General features: G+C 41.9%; 1 protein-coding gene across 3 annotated transcripts in view; it reads left to right on the top strand.

Moving 5' to 3' along the window:
• The first annotated feature begins 438 nt into the window (after positions 1-438).
• The window catches only part of ST6GALNAC3 (ST6 N-acetylgalactosaminide alpha-2,6-sialyltransferase 3), a 475,429-nt gene continuing 447,894 nt past the window's right edge, over positions 439-27,973 (top strand). For all 3 annotated transcript variants that reach the window (XM_033917256.1, XM_033917257.1, XM_033917260.1), the window contains exon 1: positions 439-641. In XM_033917256.1, the coding sequence (XP_033773147.1) occupies positions 624-641 (18 nt within the window). In that variant the 5' untranslated portion in view covers positions 439-623. The remainder of the gene's footprint in view (positions 642-27,973) is intronic.

Genomic DNA, 27,973 nt, shown 5'->3' with positions numbered 1-27,973 from the left:
AATTTCTGTGGACCAGCACCGGTCCACGGACTGGTGGGTTGAAGAACACTGATCTATAGGACGCCAATCTGCGATTCTCAGCCACTTCTTAGGTGGCTGCTGAGACCGGCTGTCCTATACAGAAATTTCCCCTCAGTCTAGATGGTTTTATTGCCAAAAAATTATAAAGCTTCTTCATATTATTCACAAGAAACTTTATTTTGGGAGCAGGGAGATATTTTGGTTGAAGAGGCTGCAGTATTTTGCTTATAAATGATGACCAAATTCCACAGTGCTGATTTTCTTAATACCCCCCCCCCCCCCACCCAACAAACCTGACATTAGTTACTGCCTTAAGAACTCAAGAGCCAAAATCCTTACAAGCAAGGGCAATGAATCAGGGCATCACATGACTCAAGGGGGAGGCGCTGCGCTGGCCGGCAGCCAGTGGCAGAAACGATGGGCGGGACAAAAGGCACGAAAAGGCTATCATGACTAACGGATCTAAGCACTGTAGCGCTCCTATTCGGATCTACAGGAATGTAGGGTTTAATAGCAGTCTGGCACCGGAACTGTTAATCACAGTCTAGAATCCTGCTGCTTTCTGGTAGTGGGGGGACAGCAAAAACAAAAAAAAAAGAAACATGGCCTGCATTCTCAAGGTAAATGTTCAATCTGTTGCCTTAATGCATTGTGCAAGCGAGGAGCCCTTTGGCTGCCGAGAAGAGATGTTGGAATTATTTGCATCTTTTAATATCGGGCTAGTGGGTTTGGATATTATTCTAAGGAGAAGGATCACGGGGCGGGCGGTCCAGTTCCGTTTGCTGCCTTTCTGTTTCTCTTTCCCTGCATTGCCAGCTGGGAAGGAGACGTCTGCCGAGCAAGAGGAAAGAGGGTGCAAGTCGTCGTTCAGATGCAAGGCAGGCGATGCAATGTGGCATCCCTAGCAGTCTGCGGCTTCGTGGAAGATAGTTGGGGGGGGGGGGGGGGGTTGTTTAGGCATATGATATACTGTATTTAGCAACAGGCTGCTTCATGGCGTGCACGTTGAAGAGTGTTCCATCCTATGCCGCTCTTTAGTCATGCACTTTTTAAATTTCCGGGAAAAGCCCCACCTCCTCTCGACCCCCCTCCCGTACGGGATGCTGTAAGAAAGGGCTATACTGCATTGGCATTTAACTCTACCACTGCTGCCAGTGTTTGGAGAAAAGAAGCTTTTGCATCCATTTGTTTTCACAAAACTGTACTTAAACCTATCAAATTACAAGTCAAAGAGGGTCTTCATAAACTATTTAAAACCAAGAGACAAAGAATTAGCTAAGTGTTCCCTGCAGTTGAATTTGACAGGAGGCACAATGCATAGTACAAAGCTTTTATAGGTGCTTTTAGTTTCTAACTCTATTTACCCTTATTGCCTAGCCCCAGGGGTAGGCAATTCCGGTCCTCGAGAGCCGGAGCCAGGTCAGGTTTTCAGGATATCCACAATGAATATGTATGAGATGGAATTTGCATGCACTGCTGCCTCGAGATGCAAATCTATCTCATGCATTTTTATTGGGGCTATCCTGAAAACCTGACCTGGCTCCGGCTCTGGAGGACCGGAATTGCCTACCCCTGGCCTAGCCTTTATATTCCTTAGAAACTGCCAAAAGTAGTTGACAACAATTGAAATAACAAATTTAGCATATGCCTATAGTTTGAAAGCAATGGTCGGTGTGAATGGCGCAAAGAGGGAGTGGGAACCTTGAGAAAGCCCTTAGAACTACACGGGCGAAACATGTTGGTGATTTGGTGATTCTACCCCCGTTCAATAGCGTCTTTTTGCACAAGCTAAGTACTTTTTAGTACATATTTATCTAAGTGTGTTTAATTATAACTATCCAAAACGATCAAAATATTTATTGCACTGGATCCGATGACGAGTGGGAGCATCCTCCTAGCTTGACTTTAGGAAACAGATAAAAACCTATCTATTTCATGTAGTTATTTTTAATCTATCTCCCCCCCCCTTTTTAAATTGTTGGTCTTTCTTAATATACTTAACATTTTATCATGCAGAATCTTTAGAAGCTTTTAATCCGATGTATGCATTTGTATTGTAACTATTTGTACTGTGATTGATTGTTGTAAACCGCCTAGAACTCTTAGGTATGGCAGTATATAAAAATAAATTATTATTATTATTATAAAGCCCAGCACAATGAGAGTAGTTTGAGTGCTTGGTGGCCCGCTGAGGACCAGTAAGACTAGCTAAAATTTAGAGAATGAAGTACGGCATGAATGTGAGATAAAGATTTACATTTGATTATTGTGGATATTGGCGTGTCCTTCATTCAAATTTATCTATTTAGTGCCTATGGTTACATTGTATCGTTTGAAAGCAACATTTTAAAGACCTGCGTGGCCTGTTCTACTAATTTGGCAATAGTGTTGTTAAACATGTTGGACAAGGGTGGCGTCTTTTTCCACCAGTGATAAAATCTTTACGAAAGAACTAAATGGGTTGAAAAGACGCCACCCTTTTGCCTTTTGTTGTCCGACTCTTCTTTCCCAGAGGCGAGGTGTTCTTCTGGCTGTTTTGCCCCTTAAACTTGTTGGACAATATCTGTATGTGGTACTAACGTTGTGGCCTCTTCACCCCATTTTGTATCGAGAAATATTTACAGGCGAAAGCTTTGCTCAGCGTGGAAAATACTTACATTCCAGGGCCTATTTACTAAGGGCTCCTTTTACAACGCGCGTGATAGCGCGCGCTAATTTGCCGGCCGCGCTAGCCGCTACCGCCTCCTCTTGAGCAGGCGGTAGTTTTTCAGCTGGTGCAGGGGTTAGCACGCGCTAAAAATGTGCGTGCGATAAAAGGAGCCCTAAGCCACATTAACTTTTTTTAAAAAACTGTTTCTTATATTTTTTCAAAAAAATCAATAAAAAAATATTGAACAACAAGGAAATAAATCTAAAAAAAAAAATTTTATTGCTGTATTTTTATTTTATTTTCCTTACGCAATGAAAGCGTTGGGCATTACAATTATCAACTTGGATGACTTACAAATTTTGGTTGTTATCTATTGTCATGTGAACATTAAGGCAACATACAAAAAAAAAAAAATTTACATAAATTAACGCAGATGTATACATTTACATGTTTAAGGGCAACCTTTTTGCGACTTGGTAATCTTTAATCCCACTTTATGCTGGGATTCAGAGGGTGTAAGAAAACGTTTGTAAGGCCTGAATGTGAGTTAGCATAGGAACAGTGGTGCTGGAATGGACAGGGAACGTGGAAGTAGTTAATATGGACAGTTAATATGGAAGTAGTTATCTTACAAAAATGTGGCACGGTTAACACCAGCTGCATTGCATTATCTGACGTTCAGTTAACACACAGTACATTTCTGGGAGTGCTTAAAGTTAACCCAGAACATTCAGCTTTTAAACTCTGCGGTCTGAAGTTTTTTAAATGCTGGCTATGGCCTGTTTATTCAGCATCAGCTGCTTTCTGGATAGTGGCGCTGAATATTCAGATATGTCAGAAAATAAGAGGACTTTTTCCCTGTAATACAGTGTATCGTAAACTGTGTGCCGCAGCAGATTCTAGGTGTGCCTCGACAAGACGCTGGTGCCAGCGCTGGCTGACTGCTTATGGGATGTGCCTCTCGCAGCCGATGCCGACTCTCCTCCTCGCTGTCATCTCTCCTCCTCTCCCCGCACCTCCCCTCTTCTAGGATCCCCCAGCGCAGTGACAACGTCAAGGTCGTGGCCGGAGGGCCTCCGCCCATGTGCGGGCATCAACGTGACGATGTCATACATGCGCATGTCGTCATCGCGAGGCCCTGATGACTAGGAGATGAGCAAAGAACTCAAGAGTCCACCATAATTGTAAGGATTTCATTGTGTTATCCAATATAACATAACATAAATTTATTTTTCTATACTGCCTTAATCAAAAGAATTCTAGGCAGTTTCCACAAAAGAGAAAAACTGGACAATCAGTGAAATACAAAATAATATTATTTAAAAAGACATTAAAATTTAAATTGATACAGTAAAATTATTGTGTTAAGAATAAAAGCACAAATTAAGAGATAAATTTATCAAATAATACTGTCTTAATTTCTTTTCTGAAAGCGCCATAGGACAGCATGGCTCCGCTGATATAGTTACTCAACCAGGACTGTTGTTTGCTTGCTTGAAATGCAAGCATCCTGTCTAAATAAGACCTACGTCATGTTTTGGCATGCCCCTCCTGTGTTAAGGGTCTAGGACCAAATATACGCCAGATTCTGTACAGAATTTCTTTCTCTAAGAAACCAGGTGGCTTCAAATAAAAGCAACACTTGAGGTTCTGCAGAGAACAGTTAGTGCTGGCGCAAACTCAAATCATCTCCTGGTTTTCGCCATTTCCTCATGGGGGGTTTTTGTTTTCTGTCCTGGGATGTCACCAACTGCTGGAGTTATCTGGATAATGGCAGTATTCACTGCTGCTATCTAGATCAGGCCTTCTCAATGAATATGTGTGAGATTGGCATGCACTTCCTCCGTGGTATGCAAATCTATCTCATGTATATTCATTGTGGATATCCTGAAAACCTGAAGGAACTTGGTACGCCCCCAAGGACTGTATTTAAAAGTCCCGACAGCAATTTTCTCTCTTAAGTTGTCTGGATAGTTATTTTGATGTGGCAGCGGTGGCAGATAATTTCACACTCTGCCTCCATGCTATCTGGACCATGCTGGGGCAGTCTCCAATGATTTTTCATTGGCATTATCCAGGTAATGTCACTGAAAATTGTTGAATAGTTTTGGTCAGCAGCATTTATTCAGTTTGCAGGTGTTGCTACCTGGGCAAGTGCTTTTTAAAAGTGGTCTGATAGGTTTTGGACGTTTAGACATGGTTCAGTTAATTTGGCAATGTGCATCGAATTCAATATAAACTAAATCTACTTACTGTAAAATAAAACCCCAGCTTTCATTTACAAGTTATTGATCCCTTATGCCCCAATCAGATCACTGAGATCTATTGACCAACATCTATTAGTTACGCCCTCACTTAAAGTTATTAATACACGGCGGCACTCTATCTTCTCTGTTACAGCTCCTCAAACTTGGAACTCCCTCCCTATTTATCTCGGAGAAGAAAAGAACTTAGATAAATTTAAAAGTAAACTTAAGAGCTTTCTTTTCAAAGACGCTTATGATATTTAGGAGTCCCAGCCTATTTTCGCTTATTTTCATAAGGCTACTTCTTTTATTTCCCTCCTATTGTTTTTTTTACCATAATCGTCCTTCTTTCCATCATTATTATTGTATTTCATTACCCCGCCTTTCCCTTTGTTTTCCTTTTCTGTTTATTTTGTTAGTCGTTAATTTAAAATGTTTTGTTCAGTGTTCATCTGTTTTTTATAACCCCTGTAAATTGAAAGATTTGTTCATTGCTTAGATATTTGAGTAAGCGATTAATCAAATACTTAATAAACTGTGAAACTTGTATATATGTCTTTGGTCATGGCTGCATACTGAGGTCGGCCAGCTGTCTAGGCCTACCCCGAGATAGAGACCTCACACTCTATATACTGGTATCAATCAATAAGTATATTTATTAACAAATCAGTAACAGCTTACAAGAATAAATCATTCAGCATATAGAGTAACAGAATGTGATCTTCAGGCCTGAGGATCCTCTGATGTCTGTTCTACCTACTTCCTCTTACATGCCTGTTTTTATACATTTCTTGGTGGCCAGCACCACGTTGGTCTAAATCACATGATAAATCTTTATTGGTTATTTCTTACACGTCATTACATTTGTTAATTCATTAATTGGTTTATAATATTTGTGTCATGCTATACGTATATCCAGTTTACCAGAAAGCCTATCCTTTTCCCCCATATGTCCTTTTAATCCTACCACATCAGCAATTCCAAGCCCTGCCCTTATCACAAGATACTCTTGCTAAATAATTTTCTTTAGAATTCTATTCTTGACCAGGAGATGTGTTCATCATAACAGATGTGAGGCTCTGCTGCCATGCAAAAGAGTTAAGTATTGCTTGTTTGTTCCTTCTCATAAGTTTCGCTTAGGTCAGCAGCTAACTCAGCAGGATATTTCCCAATCAGCATATGACAGTTTATAATCTGTTATGATGAACACATCTCCTGATCAAGAATAGAATTCTAAAGAAAATTATTTAGCAAGAGTATCTTGTGATAAGGGCAGGGCTTGGAATTGCTGATGTGGTAGGATTAAAAGGACATATGGGGGAAAAGGATAGGCTTTCTGGTAAACTGGATATACGTATAGCATGACACAAATATTATAAACCAATAAATGAATTAACAAATGTAATGACGTGTAAGAAATAACCAATAAAGATTTATCATATGATAAATGACAGCTGGCAAATGTATTAAGAAATGTCTTTAGATTGTTAATACTGATTTATTAGAGCAGGGGAATAAAAAGGGGTTTTTTCTTCTTTGAAGTCTGGTTTCTTCACCTTTGGTATTATCCAAAGGACTTATTATGCTTCACCTGCATCATGCCAGGACTTTGTAAGTGTGTTTTCCTTTATACCAGAGTTTTCCGCATTTTCCTCTTCCTCTCAATACACCGTGAAGAATCCTCCCTGTGACGTTTCAAGGCAGAGTACAGGAGTGGTTTACCATTGCCTTCTCCAGTACAGTGTGTGGCTTCACTATGTTGCTGCTGCCTAGCATAGGGCCCTGCAGTCTGCAACATCTGGCATACTTCCATCCAAGTATTAGCCAGGCCTGACCCTGCTTAGCTTCCAATAGCAAGAGTAGCCCTAGCCAGGACAGCCAGGCTGTAGGTAATCTGATCAAAGCCCATAGCAATTGCAAAATCTTAACACAAGTTTAGTAAAGAGGTAATCCGAGATATCCAAGTGTCTTAGGAGTCCTTTTACAAAGCTGTGGTAGAAAGTGGTCTTTGCACAACCTTGTATGGGTTTTTCCCACTCGCTAAGGCTGTTTTTATTGCAGCTAGAAAATGGCTGATTTTCCACTTTCTGAATTAATAACTGTGCGCTAATGTTGCCATTAGTGAACAGCCATTACCAAAAATTAGCACATGAGCCCTTACAACCATCTATTTTACAGTCATTAAGGCCCTGATTCTATAAAAGATGCCTAAAATTAGGCTCCTAGATCGGCATAAGAATTGCCATACTGGGACAGGCCGAAGGTCTATCAAGCCCAGTATCTAGGCACCTAATTTAATTTTCTTAATTGGCGCTGATAATTGAAAGTGCCATTAAAAACAATTTTAAAAAACATTTAAAAAAATGAATTAGCCGGTAGGCGTCCACACCGAGGCACCTACCGGCAAAGTAGGAATGGTTATGGGGTAGATTCAGGGCGGATTATGGATGTGGTTTTACTTAGGCAAACTCATTTAGGCTTAGAAAACCCTGGCCTAAATGGCAGTACACCTAAGGTTCTAACGCCTACAGGTGCCTACGAATGCTTAGGCGTTGCTAGGTGTGATTCTATAAAGGGCGCCTAGTGGATGATTGACAGTTGTACTCAAAGGTGCCTGGGAGTTAGGCGCCACTTATGGAATCGGCCTAAGTGCTCATATGCTAACCCCACGCTAATCAATTAATGCATGGTAATGTGACTGTGGTTACTGATTTACGCAGGATGGTACAGAATGATATGATAAGGAGGGACTTTTGTTGATACAGCCTTTCGGCAAAACATGTCGAATGACAGGTCCCTTCCCGATATGAACAACAAAACAAAAAAATAAGTTTTTAGCTCTTGGAGCTTCTAATAAATGATTAAATTATAGAATACAGCACTTTAGTAAAAGAAGCACTTTTTGGTAAATATAGTACTTTATAGAAAAAGCAGTTTATAGAAAAGCAAAAATATATTAAAAGAATTAACTGCGGGTCTAATGAGGAGGCCAGTGCCGAAAGTACTGTAGCCATTGGCTAATACTGGCACTTTCTGAGGACCTTGCTTTAATAAATTAGTACTATGATAGTATGTGGTTTGATTTGTTGATTTGAATATAGTATCAATACTGAGAAATTACAGGGGGACACATGAAATCTAATCTTTGTCAACTTTGCAGCGTGTATATATTTTCTAGGAGTTTTTTTGTACATCTTGAGGTAACCGACACTGTCGAAATGCTGGCCATTGTCGACGTGAGACCAATTTCATATTGGAGATAAAGTATTCTATTGATTTAGTCACTGGATAAATATTTTAATTACATATTTGTTTAGTTTTTGGTTACTGCTCTCTGCATTGCACAAGGCTTTTTTTTTAATGTTACCCAGTTGGGAAGGTTTTTTAATGCCGATGAAGCAACTCATCCTGGTTTGAAAATTCTCACTTTTCTCGACCAAGGTTGGTGTGGGAGGGGTTCTGCGGCTTTTTCCTCCCTTCTGAATTTTTATACATCTCCAAACATTTGCACTGTCAGAGACTGATATAATTATTTGCCATAAGATGTTCTAGTTAACTCTACGGTCTAAGGAGTGTGTTATCTTGAAATAAGGGAGTTGTATATTCAGACTTTATATTGTTGCTGGGAGATTTCTGGTGGAATATCTGTTGGTGGCACCCTGGAGTAGGATAGAAACATAGAAAAATGACGGCAGAAAAGGGCCATAGCCCATCAAGTCTGCCCACTCTATCGACCCTCCCCCTTAACCCTCTGAGAGATCACACTCTCATGACCCATCCCCTTAACTCTACCCTCTTAGAGATCCGACATGGGCATCCCATTTGTTCTTGGCCAACTCTTTAGGTAGTAGGGGGTATTGCTCATCAGGATTTTAAAGGTAGTAATGCCTAATTTTAAACTTGATCCTTGCAGTTATGGGCAGCCAGTGTAGTTTCATATAGTAGGCTTGTATGTGTTTCGATTTCCATAGTCTGTATATGAATCTTACAGCTGCATTTTGAACTAGCTGTAGATGCAATAGCAACATTTTAGAGCAAGGAATTAGCATTACATTACAGTAGTCTAGTCGAGATAGGAATAGGGATTGCACTAAAATTCAGAAAGCCTCTGTTTTGAAGTATTTTCTGATGGATCTTAGCTTTCTCGTCACAAGGAAAGATTGTTTTCTTATTGATTGTCCATGGCTCTTCATGGATAGGTGGTTATCAATTTCTATTCCTAAGATTCAGGATTGTAGTTCTAATGGAAAGTCTGTGTCGTCTACTGTAATCCTTGGAGTGTAGCATGGATCTGTTGAGTGTCCTAACCAAAGGGAGATGGTTTTGTTGAGTTCTAGTTTTCTATGATGTGGACACATTTATGACAGGTCTACGGTGTGTTTACGTTAGCACTTAGTTGTGACATTTATGTGGAAAACTTACATTGTTCTATAAGTTGCTAACATAAATGTTAGTCCTGCCCATGCCTTCCCTTGTTAACTCCCCTCTAGCAAATTTGGTGATCTGTTATAGAATGGGGAAGGGGGGTGCGCCGAGGGAGGAGGGGGGGGGGCGCGCCAAGGTGAGTTCTAAGAATATGCAGTGGCTATCACATGATAGACAAGTGTGTTTAAGTATCAGGCCTCCAAGGATTAAGGGGGAGAAGCAAAATTGAGCTTGTTTTAACTGTGATGTCGGCTTAAACTAAGAAGAGTTTTAAAAAAAAAAGCTTGCTTACATTTCTGCCACTGCGCTGCCTCATTTGAATGACTTAAAAAACTCCTTTTACACACAACTCTATAGGAATCAATGGGAAATACGAGGGGGTGCTGAAAAGTTCTCAGCCCAAGCTAGAGAATGACACAGGGATAAATTTGTCCCCATCCCTAAAAAACTCAATTTCCTTTGCCCGTTTCCACAAGTTTTGTCACTGTCCGTGTTCCTGCCCCATTCCTGTAAGCTCTGCCTTAACTGCACAAGCCTCGAACACTTATGATTTTAAAGTGTTTGAGGCTTGTGCATTTGAGGATGGCGCTTAGGCATTGGTGGAATGTGGCATTATGACATCACAATCTGAGCTCTAGAATGTTGCTACTTATGATTTTAAAGTGTTTGAGGTTTGCGCAGATGAGGACACAGCTTGCAGGAATGGGGCAGGGACAGGAAAAGAACGTGTGGGGATGGGACGGGAAAATGAGTTCCCGTGGGGATGGGGAAAAATTTGTCCTCGTGTCATTCTCTAGCCCAATCAACCAACTTTCTAAATTCTGAGCATTATTTTGCCACTGTAGCTGAAAACAGTTATCTTATTTGTACAGATTTTTAACAGATAAAATGGAAGTCTGTAATTCTTGGTTCAGAAAACACATATCTGTATTGAAGTTACTGAGGCAGTACTCCAGAAGCTTGTAAATACTGATAGATTTGTCTTAGTAAAAATATTGAAATTGTTTCTCATCCCTATTGCATTCTTTGCTGTTCTTGATTCATTTTGATGATGATTGTTCAGGAAGATGTGTAGGTCCCAAGAATAGCTAAAACATCTCTATTCTACATACCAGGATGAAATAATAAACTTAACATACAATAAAGAATCACAATTGGCAATAGTCTGTCAATCTTTTTGACACTCTTTATAGGAGTTGCAATTCTTTCTGAACAATCATCAACATGCCGATTGATTATAGAATCATAGAAACATGATGGTAGATAAAGGCCAAATGGCCCATCCAGTCTGCCCATCCACAATAACCATTATCTCTTCTTCTCTCTAAGAGATTCTACGCGACTATCCCAGGCTTTCTTGAAATCAGACCCAGTCTCTGTCTCCCCCATCTCTACCGGGAGACTGTTCCACGTATCTAACACCCTTTCTGTAAAAAGAGTATTTCCTTAGATTACTCCGGAGCCTATCGCCTCTTAACTTCATCCTATGCCCTCTCATTCCAGAGCTGCCTTTCAAATGAAAGAGACTCGACTCGTGCGCATTTATGCCACGTAGGTATTTAAACGTCTCTATCATATCTCTCCTCTCCTGCCTTTCCTCCAAAGTATACAGATTGAGATCTTTAAGCCTGTCTCCATATGTCTTATGATGAAGACCACATACCATTTCAGTAGCCTTCTTCTGGACTGACTCCATCCTTTTTATATCTTTTTGAAGGTGCGACCTCCAGAATTGTACACAATATTCTAAATGAGGTCTCACCAGAGTCTTATACAGGGGCATCAATACCTCCTTTTTCCTACTGGCCATACCTCTCCCTACGCACCCTAGCATCCTTCCAGCTTTCCCCGTCTGGGCATAGTGAATTAAGGACCCCTGATGTAGGCACATGTTGAAACTGGTTCTAAGTGTGGCTTCTGTGACATCCTTAACTTCTTTTGGCCATCTTCACCTTTTCTTCTCTTACAAAACTACCCCACACACATACAGATACACGAGCCATGTTAGGTAGGTGCATACTTGTGCACAACCTGAGTTTCAATGTGTTTGGAGGAGGAGCATGGGATATATGATGAGGGACACACATAATTTATAGAATACACTCTGACCTGTAAATATACATAGTCGCATTGTAGCCATGATTTCAGTTTTTTTGGTGGCTGGTATTTGTGACAGGAAGCCGGGAGTTCATTTGTCATGTAGACGTGATTGGTTTAAATTATTGTATACTCCATTTGTTTTCACTTTAAGAGAAGGGAAAACAGGAGGTAGCGTTTTCTTTTAAGAAGCAGGAACTATCATTCACAGAAGATATCGGGGAAAGAGATCAGCAGAATAGTCTTAGATAATTCCCTAACTTGAGCAATCAAGAGTTATGTTTAACGTGACCATTTATTTTTTTCATCAAAACGGGACATCTATTAATATTCAGTCCCCACTCCAATCCCGCTCTAGCCCCGCCCCCAATTTCTTCCATTCATTTTCATGTACACACAATATCTTATTATTTCATAATGGTAACCATAAAATTTAAAAAAAACACAAAGCACCCTATACACAGAGAAAATGTTAATTATCATTTATATTTGGGGGGTTTTCAATGATGTCACCTCAGTAACTATAGAAAAATAGACAAATATAGTGCAAAATATAGACAGCAGATATAAATTCTCAAAACTGACACATTTTTATCACTAAATTGAAAATAAAATCCTACCTTTGCTGTCTAGTGATTTCATGAGTCTCTGGTTGCGTTTCCTTCTGACTGTGCATCCTATCTTTCATTTCTTTCTGCACTTGGGCCCAACAATTGTCCCTTTCTATTCCCTCCCTCCTTCCTATGTCCTTAGTGTCACCAGCGCCTCCTTCCTATGTCCTTAGTGCCCCTTTCTATGTCCTTAGTGCCCCCAGATCCAGTGTCAGTTCTCCTTAGTATCTTTGTTCCAGGTCTCCCTCTCTCTCTCTCTCCCTCCTCTGTTATGATCTTGCCTCTCTCTGCTCTTCCTCAGGGTCTCTCTCCCTCTGTCTGCACCTTCCAAAGTCCTGCTGCTGCCTCCTGTCTTTCCCTTTGTTCCAGGCCTTTATCTCTCTTGTCTTTCTTCTACTTACAACCCCCCTTCTCTGCTGTTTTCTCTCCTTCCTTCATCCCTCCTTCCTATGTCCCCTCACTGCCTTCCAGCCTTTGTCCCACCCCCTCCCAAAAAGCCTGCCGGCCAACCCCCCCCAAAGCCAGCCTCCCCCAGAGCCAGCCTGCCTGCCTACCTCTCCCAGAGCCAGCCTGCCTGCCTACCTCCCCCAGAGCCAGCCTCCCCCAGAGCCAGCCTGCCTGCCTACCTCCCCCAGAGCCAGCCTGCCTGCCTGCCTCCCCCAGAGCCTGCCTGCCTGCCTCCCCCAAAGCCAGCCTGCCTGTCTCCACCAAAGTCAGCAAGCCTGCCTGCTTACCTCCCCCAAAGCCTGCCTACCTCCATCCTTCCCCCCTACCGCGGAAAACAAAAGCCTCCCTCCAGGCCCGATTTAAACTTCCCCCAGTCCACCGCCGCCACTCCTCTGCTTACCTCCCTGACGCTAATCGCGCCCAGAAGCCTTCTTCCTGACGTTTTTTGTGGGATATCCAGGTAGATGATGTTGCAGTAGTCAAGGATGGATAGGATCAGCGATTGCACCAGCAACCTGAAGGATGTTGGGTCGAAGTATTTTTTAATGGTCCTTAGCTTCCACAGCGTGTAAAAACATTTTTTCACCAGTACGTTTATGTGGTCAGCCATGGTTAGGTGTGTATCTAGAGTGATACCCAGTATTTTTATGGTATTGGATATTCGTGGTTGTTTATTTTTAACAATGTTCTCGTAATTTTTTCATTGGGGCTTGCCAAAAAGACTTGTTTTCTCTGTGTTTAGTTTCAGTTTGAAGGTGGTGGTCCATTTTTCGATTTCTGTCATTGTGTTTGAGAGGTTGTCTATAATTTCATTTGTGATGTCAGTTAAAGGGATTAAAATGGATACGTCGTCTGCGTATATGTAGTGCTTTAAGTTTAGTTTTTGTAGAAGGTGACCTAAGGATGCAATGTAGATGTTGAACAGAGTGGGCGATAGGGGGGAGCCTTGGGGCACACCCGATGGGTTATTCCATGGGTTGGAGTGATGTCCATTGCTGGTTACTCGGTAGGATCTGTTTGTTAGGAATTCTTGGAACCATTTCTTTACCTTTCCCGAAATTCCCATTGCATCAAGGCACAGTAGCATGATCTCATGGTCTACCAGGTCGAACGCACTGCTGAGGTCTAGTTATAGGATCAGTGCGCTTTTGCCTTTGCTAAAAAGATCATAAAGGTGGTTTGTTTGGAGCTTATGACAGTTTCTTTGTTGTATCCTTTCCTGAATCCTGATTGGTGTTCACTAAAGATGTTAAATTTGTCTAGGTAGTTTACTAGTTGTAGATTGACCAATCCTTCCTGTATCTTTGTGAAAAGGGGAATACTTGCTATGAGTCTGTAATTGGATGTCAGTGCTGTAGAGGTTTTTTCATCTTTGCGGATAGGGGGTGATCAGTATGTGTCCCATGTCCTTGTTTAATGTTCCGTTTGTAAGGGCAGTTTTTAGCCATGTAAATAGTTCCTTTTTGAAGTCTGGTGGGGCAACCGCCATGATTTTTGGGGGGGGGGGGGGGGGGACATGCGTCAAGTAGACAGTTTGATTTGGTGTATTTATGGAATAAATTTAGGAACTGATGCCAGTTTGGGAACTCGAAGTGGTCCCAGATCATGTCTGCTCTGGAGTTTTGGTCGTGGGGTTCGAGGTAGTGAAGTGTATTGGTTGTGGGTGTGGGTAGAGTTGCTCTTAGGTCTGTTGTAGGAATGCCCCACAATAAACACACACATGCAATCTTAGAGTCAGGAGGAGACGCTTCAAATGAATGGTCTCTCCCTCTTTTTATTGAGAATCATATCTCCATTAATTACTTAGTTAATGCTCTACAAGGTTATAATTTCATAATGCCTTTACAGTGAGGATTAAACCATTGTTTATCTATATCATGTGTCTCAAAGCTACTATCTCACGTGACATATGAATACATAATAACAGTTATGCTAAAGCGATTCCTAATGTGTACCTTTCTGATATGTCTTAAATCTTACTATAGCTCATTAAATCAACAGCCTTCAAAAGTTAAATTAGTATAATCTAGACCCAAAATGATTCATAAATGTATCCAAAAAATATGTCTAGATTGTTTTAAATTTATAAACCTGACGCCTCAGCCCCACCACTCCACCGCAATGTTAGATTCAAAACACGGGAGATTTACTATGGGAGCCTCATCATTGGCTGTCGGGTTTGTATCATACATTTATTTATTTTTGTATTTTTATAAATTTTTAGTATATTAATCAGTCATTAGAATTAGATTTAGACTTTAAGAAGTTTTAAGAAAATAAATATTCTCTTTCTGAGTATCGTAATTTAGAAGTACTTGATACTTATCTCAGCGTTTAACCCAGGGAGTCAGACCCGACATGTTTCACAGCATTTGTGTTTTATCAAGGGTCTCCCTGCAAAATATTAAAAAAGAGAAAAGAGTCACATACAATTATGCGCTCTGCTCCCCTCCTAAATGGAATACATTCAATATAAGTAGTAGTTCAATTTGAATAGTGTACTTACCGAGGGCGCCGCCGCCATCCGACTCATGAAAGTAGTGGAGTCGGATGGCGGCGGCGCCCTCGGTAAGTACACTATTCAAATTGAACTACTACTTATATTGAATGTATTCCATTTAGGAGGGGAGCAGAGCGCATAATTGTATGTGACTCTTTTCTCTTTTTTAATATTTTGCAGGGAGACCCTTGATAAAACACAAATGCTGTGAAACATGTCGGGTCTGACTCCCTGGGTTAAACGCTGAGATAAGTATCAAGTACTTCTAAATTACGATACTCAGAAAGAGAATATTTATTTTCTTAAAACTTCTTAAAGTCTAAATCTAATTCTAATGACTGATTAATATACTAAAAATTTATAAAAATACAAAAATAAATAAATGTATGATACAAACCCGACAGCCAATGATGAGGCTCCCATAGTAAATCTCCCGTGTTTTGAATCTAACATTGCGGTGGAGTGGTGGGGCTGAGGCGTCAGGTTTATAAATTTAAAACAATCTAGACATATTTTTTGGATACATTTTTAAATCTTACTATGGCATGTGACAGTCCAAAGGTTATAATGCATGCTTCTTAAGCTCTCTTGATTAGCCTTGCTCAGGCAAAGTCTGATTGTTGCCCATATAAGGGATGCTTAAACAAGATAAGAGAAAAAGGGTAAATGTATGGTCAGGTTAATATATGGCCAGAGTCAGGGATGCCTCAGCCTTCTGCTCAAGGTGCAACCCTTGTCCTTAGAATGTATACGTGTCAGGAGGGAGAGGGAGAGGAAATGAGAAACAGGGCCTCAGAACCAAACCCAGGCCTAGATCCACACACAGGCACAGATCTGCACACAGGGCCTAGGTCGGTGTGCCGACCTGGCTTGCGTTCAGAACCGCCTGCGTGCGGACCCCGCCAGTGTTCTGATGCTCTGGATCAGAACTTATCAGATCTCCATCCCTACAGTCTGTGATTTTTTTTTTTTTTTTTTTTTAAAAGGCAGCGCGCGGGAGTCTTACGCTCAATTGTCTGCTCCCAAATGTTGGTGCGCGTTTGTCCCGTCACCTGATTAAGAGATGCAAGCCACAATGGAGAAGGTGTTCTTGCTAAGGGCTCTGGCTCACTGGTTGAGCTGCTTCCTCTGCACCCAGGGGTTGCGAGATCGAATCCCAGGGCTGCTCCTTGTGACCCTTGGCAAGTCACTTAACCCTGTAGTGCCCGCTGCTTTGAATGTCAGCTCTGAAATGCCAAAGCAACAAAAAGGCAGTATACAAGTCCCCCATTCCTCTTCATGAACTGACTGCTACCTGTAATATTAAACAGGTTCAGCTATGCGAGCTTGGAAAAGCTGGCTACAGAATGTAGAATCCAAAGGACTGATTGTGTTTGGTAGCAGACTGCATTGAAGGAGTGTTTTGTTTGCTCCATGAAAGAAAAGGTGCAACTGAGTTTAGTTTAGATTCTGCATTTTGTATTAACAAAACAGCTTATCTTTTAGTTAAACACTGCATTGTGAGGTTTTATTTGTGCAACGGGCCCAGGGTTCAGAGGATACGACAAGGCAGCTACCTATAAGTACGGTATACGAGTACATACCTTTTTTTAAATTATGCTGGGATTGGAGAACGGTTCGGTAGGCTGAAAGGTGTGGATTCTACTCACTTCCTGACACTCCTTCCATAAATGCAGAATAACATAACAGTAACAACAATTTATTTATATATCGCAAAGCCATGAAGTTCTATGCAGTTTACATCATTTAAAATACAGTAGTACCTTGGATTACGAGCATAATCCGTTCCAGGAGCATGCTCGTAATCCAAAATGCTCGTTTATCAAAGCGAGTTTTCCCATAGGAAATAATGGAAACCCCCCCCACGAGAACCGGCATTGCTCCCCCCGAAGGCCCCCATGCGATCCGGCACCCTCCCCCCCCGTGATCCGGCACCCCCCCACCACGATTGGGCACCCCCCGCCACTTCTTACTATCATCTGGGCCTGGGCACCGGCACCGGCATGTCCTGTGCATTGGTGTCGGTGCCCGAAGATCGGCCTCCTCTTCTTGCTGGGCCTTGGAGAGAGCGTGAACTCGCAGGCCTCGCATGCGCAGATGCTCAAGGCCCAGCAAGAAGAGGAGGCCGATCTTTGGACACCGGCACCAACGCACAGGACATGCCGGTGCCGGTGCCCAGATGACAGTAAGAAGGGGGGGGGGCCGGATCGCGGGGGGTGCCACTCGCAAATCGAGGCATGCTCGGTTTCGAGTTGACGATTTTGCAAATGTTTTGCTCGTCTTGCAAAACACTCGCAAACCGGTGCACTCGTAAACCAAGGTACCACTGTACAATAAGTTGAAGAAGATTAGAGAGTTAAAAACTAATGGCTAAAAACCCTAAAAATCTGATAATTACATAATAATATAAAAATTTTTACAAATTAACTATCTAAATACTTCAGAAATAGATGTGTTTTTAGATGTTTTCTAAATTCCCCATACATTTCAGCAACAAGGAGCAGTTGATCTATGTCTTTGCCCCATGCTGCTGCTTGATATGAGAGAAGGTGCTGATTATTTTTTTTAACTTTGCATCCTTTAACAGGTGGAAAAGCAAAATTCAAATGTGAGCTTCTCCTATATCTGTTGGTTGTAAAAGAGAAAAGTTCATTTATATATTTAGGAGTCAAAGCAACCGAATTTAAATTTCACGCGCGCCTCCACTGGCAACCAGTGCAACACCCGGAAAAAGGGTGTCACATGGTCATATTTCTTTAACCCCAAAACTAACCTGACCGCTGTATTTTGCACCATCCGCATGGTTTTATGTGTTCTGAACCAATAATAAGCTTTTATTTAAAATCTTTTGACAGCATCAATGCAAGAACAGTTTTCGGGAGAGGCCGTGTTAACGGAGAGTTTCTCCAACGATGGGCTCCTTTTACTAAGACGCGCTAGCGTTTTTTAGCGCGCGCTAAACAAAAAATACTAACGCAAGCTCTATGGAGGCGTTAGCGTCTAGCGCATGCGGCATTGTAGCGCGCGTTAAAAACGCTAGTAAAAGGAGCCCTATGTTTTTGTACCTGGGCCAATGGAGGGTTAAGTGACTAGCCCAGGGTCACAAGGAGCTGCAGTGGGATTTGAACCCAGTTCCCCAAGTTCTTAGCCCACTGTACTATAATCATTAGATGCATACCGTATATGTGTTTGTTTATACTCTTAAATAAGCTTAAATTTTATTATTGAGATTTATAAACTGCTTTTTCATAAAGAGATTCTCCCAAAGTGGTTTACAATACATTGAATAGTAATCGGGTACTCTTAAGTATTTTCCCTACCTGCCCGGCAGGTTTTATAATCTAATTGTGCTACCTGGGACAATGAAACGTAGAAACATGACGGCAGATAAAGGTCAAAAGGCCCATCTAGTGAAGGAGGCCGCTGTCTAGGCCTACCTCGAAATGGAGACCTCACACACTATATACTGGTTTAAATCGATAAGTATGTTTATTAGCAAATCAGTAACAGCTTACAAGAATAAATCATTCAGTATATAGAGTGATAGAGCATACATCAGGCTGGCCAGACTGATGGAGAACTTCCAAAGAGTTCTGAAGCTCTGGTCCCGGGAGCCCTCTTTTATAGGACTCTGACAGCTCTGGCCCACCTTGATGCATGTTACATTTCACATTTTCATTGGTTAATCATATTTATTATCTCATTTATTAATCTAATGATTGGTTAACATGAGTGATACTGTGTTACCACACCCCTTATGATTTCTCAGTTCTACCCTGATTTCCCCTAAATGTCCTGTTAATATACCAAGCCCCGCCTCCGAGCACCTGGCCTAATGTTTTTTAGCTCTGTGGTTAGTTTTTACTTCCTTACATCCCTTGTTCTTATGCTGCACAGCCCAGTTTCTTGATGAATTTCTTATGTCAATTTCTGTGTCTTCCTTTCCAGCTGTGTTTTGTGGTTGACCTTTCCTTCAAGAAAGCAGAAGTGTCTTTCAGAGCTGACAGTTTGTTAGAGTTTGTTAGTCAGAGTCCATTTTTACTTTTTCAGCATTCATTTTAGGCTCCATCCGTATTGGCCTGTTTCTGCTTAAATGGGGGAAATTTCAGGGGTCTTCACCTGGTCTCTTCTACACAGGACTTCTATACCCTTCCTCACTAGTCTGCCCCATGAAGTGCTAGATGACTTGCCCAGGGTCATAGGGAGCAGGCTGGAGTTGAGCTCACAACCTCAGGATGCTAAGCCACTTAGGCTTACCAGATTTTTCGATTGTAAAATCCAGACCCATGGCCCCGCCCAAGTCATGCCCTGTTCCACTCCAGCCCCGTCCCTCCCCTCAACTTCTTCTCATGCTCGGGCTGCGTCAGGATTGTTCAACATACTGTGAGCTGCAGCTAAGTAACAATGGGGGTCTTTTACTAAGGCATGCTAGCCGATTTAGCGCGTGCTAAATGCTAATGCATCCATAGGATATAATGAGAACGGGCTACTGGACTCGACGGACCTTTGGTCTGACCCAGTAAGGCTATTTTTATGTTCTTATGACTTTAGAGAAGGATATTTTTGGACTTTCTTATCTATATTCACACCGAAGAAAGGTTCAATAATCTATTTTTGCGTCAAGAGAGAGATAATTATCAGTCTATTTTAAGAAACAATAGTCAACTCAAATGCAACATTGCGGAAGTGATATTCTGTGAACAACATGCGCAAAGTAAACTTATTTAACTCCCCCTTTTATGAAGCCACGTTAGTGGTTTTATCGCTGGCTGTGGCGGTGAAAGCTCCGACACTCATAGAATTCCTATGAGCTTCAGAGCTTTTTACCACCACGGCCTGCAATAAAAAAAAACCCTAACGCGGCTTTGTAAAAAAATTTATCTGCATAATTAATTCTTTTACCCCTCCCCCTTTTTACAAAATTGCACAAGAGGTTTATAGTGCAGGCCAGCACTGAATGCTCTGTGCTGCTCTGACGGCCATAGCGTTTTTTTCAGCGTGCCAGCCAGCAATAAAAATCTCTTGTGCAGTTTTATAAAAGGGGGGGGGGTGTGTTAAAATTCACAATACCAAGCTAACATGATGTCTTGTTTTCAGCTAAAATGTTTGCCTCACGGATATCCTCCTTTCCGTAGGACTGTATTTAAATGATACCATTCAGTGCCGCTGCTGAAAATTTACCCCTATATATTTTGAAATTTATATGGCACTTGATGAAATGATATGGTAAATATAACTTCCATGAATAGATAATCAGAATTTTGAGGTACAGTAGCTACAGATATAGCTGTAGTACAATATTTACCTGAGAAAAAATGATTGATGATCAAAGGTACATTGGGATAGGATTATAATGTATATCATTCAAAGTGTTTTGAACATCTGAATTGTAATGTCAAACAAGGCAGTGTTGTTTTGTTGATATTTGTACTGTTTTCATATATTGAAAATGCTGATAAATAAACTAAAGACTTCTAAAAAAAAAACCCAGCAATTCTGGACGGCCTCAAAGCAGTTGAATTTGCAGGCTGTCGCTAATTAAATATGCATGAGATAAATTTGCATATAACAGAGGGAGCGAGCGATCCTGAAAATCTGACAGGCTTCCTGCTCTCAAGGATTGCCATGTGTCACGTCGGTCTGCTTTTGTACCATGCACTGTACACATCTCCCTCCATATTCGCGGTTTCCGCAATCGCGGCTTCGATTATTCACGGTTTTTAGCTTGCTGGCTCCTCCCCCCCCAATTACATTAGCTTGCATAGAGAAATCGCTGATTCCAAGCGTTTACAGAGAAAAATCACCAATTCCCAGCACTTTCTTCACCACGTTTTGCCGCTCCTTCAGGAACAGGCCAGGTCTCCCACCATGTTATTTGCTGTTTCACCATATTCATGATGGCTTTTAATAGAAAACAGCGAATAACATATGAAAAAGTTATTTGTGGATTTTCTGTATTCGCGGGTCTGTTACTCCCTTATCACAGTGAATATAGAGGGAAAAGTGTAGTTGTTATTCTTTTCTTCTAAATGAGACTTTTCTATTGACAAATATACATGTTTTGTAGTAATGATCAGGATATATAAAATTTAGATGACTTACCATTGTCCCTGGGCAGTATGCCATGGATAAAGCAGTAGCTGACTGGAATGGTGCGAAAAAAGGGAGGGGAAAAACCACTTTTTTTGTGAGAGATGAATTATTGCTACATTGGGGATGGCAGCTCTCAAAATCAAGCTCTGATTGTTGTCATCTATTAAAGCAGTGTTCTTCAACCACCGGTCCATGGACCAGCACTGGTCCACAGAAATTTCCTGCCGGTCCACAGGGCCAGCACATGCATCAGGCCCAAAACAGTGTTCTTCAACCGCTGGTCCACGGTGTGATCGATGCGGCGTTATCTTCGAGCCAGCTCCCTCTTCCTAACTGATTCAGTGCACAAAGCCACGGGCAGTGGCTCCTACTGGCATCCTGCGCCTGAACCGGAAGCCTTCTCTCTTACGTTGCAATGTCAAAGGGAAGGCTTCCAGTTGAGGCATGGGACGTGCAAGGTGCAATTAGTACTATTATGGGGGCGGAGTCTTGGGTGGAGATTGGGTAGAGATGGGCGGGGTCTGGCCCACGACTTAGCCCAGTGTTCCTCAACCGATGCCGGTCCACAGAATAATTCTTTTATTTCTGCTGGTCCATAGGTGTAGAAAGGTTGAAAAACACAGTATTAAAGTGTTTTGTTTCTCTTCCATGAACTTCATCATTTACAGATTTTAATTTACCATAGCTCTAATCTGCGCTTTTTAAAAATTGTGCCAATCAGTTGATCTGAAATTTAGGGCTCCTTTTATGAAGGTACGCTAGCATTTTTAGCACGTGCACAAGATTAGCGCGCGGTAGCCGAAAAACTACCGCCTGCTTAAAAGGAGGCAGTAGCGGCTAGCACGCGCTAAAACCGCTAGCGCACCTTTGAAAAAGGAGCCCTTAGTGAATACAGTTAAAGGTTTTTGCAGTAGTTTGTCTTTCAGTGTGTTGTTTATTTTTATTTTTTTCAGGCGGGTCATGTCATTAGCAGGGAATAGGTATGAAAACATTATGTAGCGAGCACATTGTAGCTGGTCAAAGAACGGTTAACGTGGGGGCAAGAAAACCCTTAAAATATTGGTGCTTTAAATATGGGTTTAATGCAGGGGTCTCAAAGTCCCTCCTTGAGGGCCGCAACCCAGTCGGGTTTTCAGGATTTCCCCATGAATATGCATGAGATCTATGTGCATGCACTGCTTTCAATGCATATTCATTGGTGAAATCCTGAAAACCCGACAGGATTGCGGCCCTCAAGGAGGGACTTTGAGATCCCTGGTTTAATGCATGGAATACAGTAGTCCTATGTTAAAACATGCTCTGCCTTATTTTAGTAAAAGCCTAGGGGAAAAGTGTGGTGCAGTGGTTAAAGCTACAGCCTCTGCACCCTGAGGTTGTGGGTTTAAGCCCACACTGCTCTTTGTGACCCTGGGCAAGTCACTTAATCCCCCCATTGCCCCAGGTACATTAGATAGATTGTGAGCCCACCAGGTACCTGAATAAATTCATGTAAACCAATTTGAGCTTCTCTGGGAGAACAGTATAGAAAACTGAATACATAAATAGTAAAATTATGAAGCAGTGTAAAACAAAGGTCATTAAATACCAAGCAGTGGGGAAACGTAGATAAAAACCATGAGGTAGATATTCAGGGTGACGGAGGGTATATAAAGTTATATGGATATGTTTTATAAGGTAAATTTTGCATTGCAACACCTGTAGGTGCTGGGGAAGATGAAGGAGAAATTGGGGCATCATGGATTTAAAAAAAAAAATGTATCTTACAAAGTTTTTTTTATATACCACTTACAAATTAAGGAAAACAAACAAACCAATGTGCAAACAACAATAACCAAACAACCTCCCTCCTCCCCGTACCCAATATAACATATACAATTATACTCCCAAATTTTTTAAAAAATCTCCCCTCCCAAGCATCATAATCAAACTCTCCTCACCTCTGCTGCTGTCTCCATGGAGCAACCATGTTTATAAGGCTTTCCAAAATCATTCATAATGATCAATCGTACAGAGTTTTAGGTGGCAATTTATTCCACTTCATGGGGCTGCCTCAGAAAATGTTCTATCTTTGAGATGACATGAGGCTTTGAAACATGCACTTATCGGTCTTCTAGTAATATCCTGTGGCTGAAATCAGGAATCAAAAGAGTCAGTCTGGGGAGGGGGCTGAGGTATAAATTTGAAAGAGATTGGGTGATGAGGCTGGGTGGGTATGGGTCGTTAGACTGTAGAAGAAATGGGTGACATTTTTGTGTGGGCCTGTAAACAAAGAACATGCACACAGACAAAAAATTTCACCCATCCCCACTGCATTCTAACCCATACTCACTAAGATCCATCCCATCCCATCCCCTCCCAATTAATCTCCTCCATCCCCACCCAAACCCACAGGAGTCGATGCTATTACTTGGCCAGTAGTGTAGTAAGGGGACCACCCCAGGCACCGTGTCAGTGGGGGCGCTGGCACCTCTCCGCCCCACCACACCATGCTATGCTCGCACCATCCCTTCCCCCCCCCCCCCACGCCGTACCTCTATAGATCTTCACTAGTGCAAGCAACTTCTGCCTGTTTCTCGTGCCAGCCTGGTTCCCTTCTGAATCACTTTCAGGTCATGGGGCCAGGAAGTGATGTCAGAGGGAAACCCAACCCTGGCGCAAGGAGCATGTTGTAGAAGCCACTCCCGCTGGTGCAGATTTAGAGGTATGGGGGGAGGGAGAGTGTGGTGTGGGGGTAGGAAGGAGCAGGGGGAGGGGGAGGAAGGAGTGGGGTGTGTGGATAGGATGGTGCAGAGGGGGCACCTCCTACTCTTACTATGCCATTGTACCTGGCCAAATTAACTGGCGCCTACCTCGGATGCCTACCATGTCTATTCTCTGCTTCTAACCAAGCCTACTTTTCAGGTAGGCGTCATTAAGCATTGGAGGGCGCCTTGATGTAGGAATCACTAGGCAGATATCTGCGTGCAACCTAAATTATCAAGTTAAAAAAATGTTTTTTAATGTTTTTTTTATTGGCATGGTCAATTACAACGCCATTTAACTCATTAAAAAACAATTATGTTGTGTGCAGATTTTAGTTAGCTGTCGCTAAGTGTCTGTGATTAGGGCACCTAGTGGTGTCTTAACATATACGCCATTTATAGAACCAGGCCCTACATGCTGAGATGGTTTCCTTTTTGATAGTTCATTAGAGTAGCTGCAGAGACTGTTTCCCTTGATACAGCATTTTTTTTTTCTCCCAGAAAGGGTGGTAGATGCATGGAACAGTCTCCCGTTAGAGGTGGTTGAGACAGAGACAGTGTCTGATTTCAAGAAACCTGGGATAGGCATGTGGGATCTCTTAGAGAGAGGAAGAGATAATGGTTACTGTGAATGGGCAGACTGGATGGGCCATTTGGCCTTAATCTGCCATCATGTTTCTAAAGAGGAAATCTGGCAACCCTAATCAAGAGGCTAGGATTGCCAGTTGTCTGGATTTTTCCAGGATTCTAAAAAGTTGTAAATTATCTGTCTCTAAGCCAGTGACCTGGTTTACCGGTCTGTAATTTCCCTGATCTCCCCTGGAACCCTTTTAAAAAATCGGCGTAACATTGGCCACCCTCCAAGTTACAGATCACTAACAGCAGGTCAGCAATTTCATGTTTGAGTTCTTTTAGTACCCTGGAATATATACCATCTGGTCCAGGTGATTTATCACTTTTTAACTTGTCAATCTGGCTTAGTACATCTTCCAGATTAACTGAGATTTCTTTCAGTTCCTCCGCATCATCACCCTTGAAAACAATTTCCAGTTCAGGTAGATTTCTTACATCTTCCGTAAAGACCAAAGCAAAGATTAATTCAGTCTCTCTGCTATGGCCTTATGCTCCCTGAGCACCTTGATCATCCAATGGTCCCACAGATTCTCTCACAGGTTTTCTGCTTCTGATGTACCTAAAAAAATTGTTATGAGTTTTTGCAAGTTTCTCTACATATTCTCTTTTAGCTTTCTTTATCAATGCTTTGCATCTAACTTGCCAGTGCTTGTGTCTGATCTGTGCTTCCATGATGGTATTTTTAAATAACATCCATGCCTGGTTTACAGTCCTAACCTTTGCAACTGATCCTTTTAGCTTCTTTTTAACCATTTTCCTCATTTTATGAGTCACCTGCTTGAAAATTTAAATGCCTCCACAATAGATTTCTTTTGTGACGTCACTTCTGGTATCAGCTCAAATTTGATCACTGTTTCCCAGTGGACCCAACACAATTAACTCCTGTACTATGCCTTGCATTCCACTAAAGACCAAATCTAAAATAGCTCCCCATTTTGTCAATTTTATGCTGCTTATCCTAGGAATAAGCTGTGGATTTCCCCAAGCCAGTTTAATAATGGCTTATGGACTTCTCTTTTAGGAAATTATCTAAAACTTTTTAAAACCCTGCTAACTGATTTCACCACATTCTCCACTTAACATACCCTGTTTCCCCGATGATAAGGCAGGGCCATCAAATAAGACAGCCCCCCTTTTTAGAAAAAAATGTAAAATAAGGCACCCCCCCGCAAATAAGCCACCCACCGATACCTGCGCTTACCCGAATCGGGTGGTACGGTGGGTGACTCCGTGTGGTCCCTCCGTCTACAGTATTTGCCTTCATGGCTGCGTGCCGTGCCTCGTCATGAAGTGAAGAGGAGGAAGTGACAGGACTGCAGCGCGCGCACGTGACTCCGCGCAAGGAAACACAGGCAGCTTCCCTCATCCCTCCCTAACGGAGACTGCAGGAGTTTGTTCACGGCCAGAACATCCAAAAGTGAGACACGCAGACAGGTTTCTTTTGCTGTGAGCAATACCACTTACTGTATATAAAGCCTGTTTAAAATGCATACGGTATATAAACAATGGTTTCACATTGTCAAGTCCCCTCTGATGCTGCACTACAGAATAATCTCTTTACTGTGTTTCCCTGATGGAGAACATTGGGGACATTAAATGGTACAATATATGGTATGATGGATAAAGCTGGCCATACACGGTACGATTTTTCGGCCGACCGATTCTTCAGCCGACCGTTTTCTTCCTCCAACGAACGCATTGCGAACGTACCTATCGCGAAAGTAATAAAATTCTGTTTTTTTTCAACAATAACTGTGTACTGTAGTCTTCTTCATGGGTAAATAAGGCATCCCCCTGAAAATAAGCCCTAGAGCATATTTTGGTCTTCCAAAAAAAATAAGACAGTGTCTTACCATCGGGGAAACAGGGTAGGTGTCTTTTGGGACTTTTCCCATAGGTGCACTGTAAAAACTTATCCCCTGCATAGGATTGGTAGATTTTCCTGCCCTGTGATATACCGGCACTTCAAATAGTTCCAGGAAATGGAAAGCTTCTATGATATGTGTAACTCTGATGTACCCTACATACTGTAAACCTCCTAGACTCAAAACTGATAAAAGGATCATTTACTAATAGGTTTTAATTATAAATATTCCTATTTTGCTTTGTGCTAAATAATACAGAATTCAGCAAAGAGAGTAACACGAGCTTTAATATAGAGAACTGTTCCAGTATCTTTTGCTGCAAGAATCATGGAGACAACCTTTCTCCGTGTGACGTGCCTTTTCGTTGCGTCTTTTTAATAATTAGGGTGCAAAATAAAAATCAGTCCAAATTGTCACAGAATGACCATCATGAAAGTGCTTACATATAGAAGGAGGATGGCAGAAATGTATCTGAAGTGTGGTGGTCCATTGATTATGTTCTAATATTCTCCACTCCATTGGCCATTGGCTCATTGACAGAACTCATTACAAGGATTGGTGGCTGCATTATTTTCTGTTCTTGAGGACTGAAGGCCAAATCAGTTTTCAAGGTCGCACTGGCTACAAGCTACGTTTCTTTTACATAGGATATAGAAACCTCAAGTTCAATAACATTTTTTTCTTCTAATTTGTGTTGACCATAATCATGAATCAAGACTGATGCCATATCATTTAGTATTTATATTTTGTTAGGCTGAAAACAAACCACTGAGAATGTTAGATCGTCATGATATAAGAGACTTTCAAATAAATATTCCAAAATACCCCCCCCCCCCTTTTATAAAACCAGGAGCAGCGCAGAACATTCAGTGTGCTGGCTTGTGCTAAAAACTGCTATCGCGGTTTCGTAAAAGGGGGATGGAACGTGAGGAATGCGCAGCAGATAGGGAACCGCAATTAAAGCGATCTTCTCGCACCCTTAAATGCGCGATGCAGAGATGTTAGACAGAGTGAGGGCGGGAGGGGGGAGTTGCCACCGTGGTCGCCGCCTCCGTGGGTCCGTGGTTAAGGTACCTCCACATGCGCAGTAGAAGGAGCCAGCGTTGCCGAGGGAAACCATCGCTGGCTCTTCTACTGCGCATATATGGCACAGAAGCACGGATCATGGAGGCAGGGATCGCGAAGTTTGAAGTGCGCATGCGCGCTAAAGGTTTTATTATGATAGATTTATGGGGATATACAGTATTAACCACTTTTTTGAAGAGATCTGTCTGTTTTTGGACTTGTCTTTCCTCCGATCTACCTTTGGTTCTCTCTTTACCTCTCCACCTAGAAATAAGAAAAAAAAAACAACAACTTGTTGGTGCCCCTTGTAAAGTTGCTACCAGATGTTCAGAGTCTGTGCCTAGAGAGAAATATTCATCATCGTCTTAGCATAATTTCTTTATTTAGTCCGACAGGTGTGTTGTCTGTACATGGCATTTATCAACCAAGCATATGCAGCAGCGCAGAACCATCTGGGCTGAGTGTGAATCCCAGTGTGGGCACTAGCATTAGTTACTTAAGGCAAATGCCCTGTGCATAAGACATCTTCCTCTCTCATAATCCAGGACTCTCTTACAATCTATGAAAAGGCAGCTCTCA

Source organism: Geotrypetes seraphini, chromosome 12 (assembly GCF_902459505.1).
Source record: "Geotrypetes seraphini chromosome 12, aGeoSer1.1, whole genome shotgun sequence".
Lineage (NCBI taxonomy): Eukaryota > Metazoa > Chordata > Amphibia > Gymnophiona > Dermophiidae > Geotrypetes > Geotrypetes seraphini.
The sequence above is the reverse complement of the archived record's forward strand: the minus strand, read 5'-3'. Positions and strand labels throughout refer to the sequence as shown.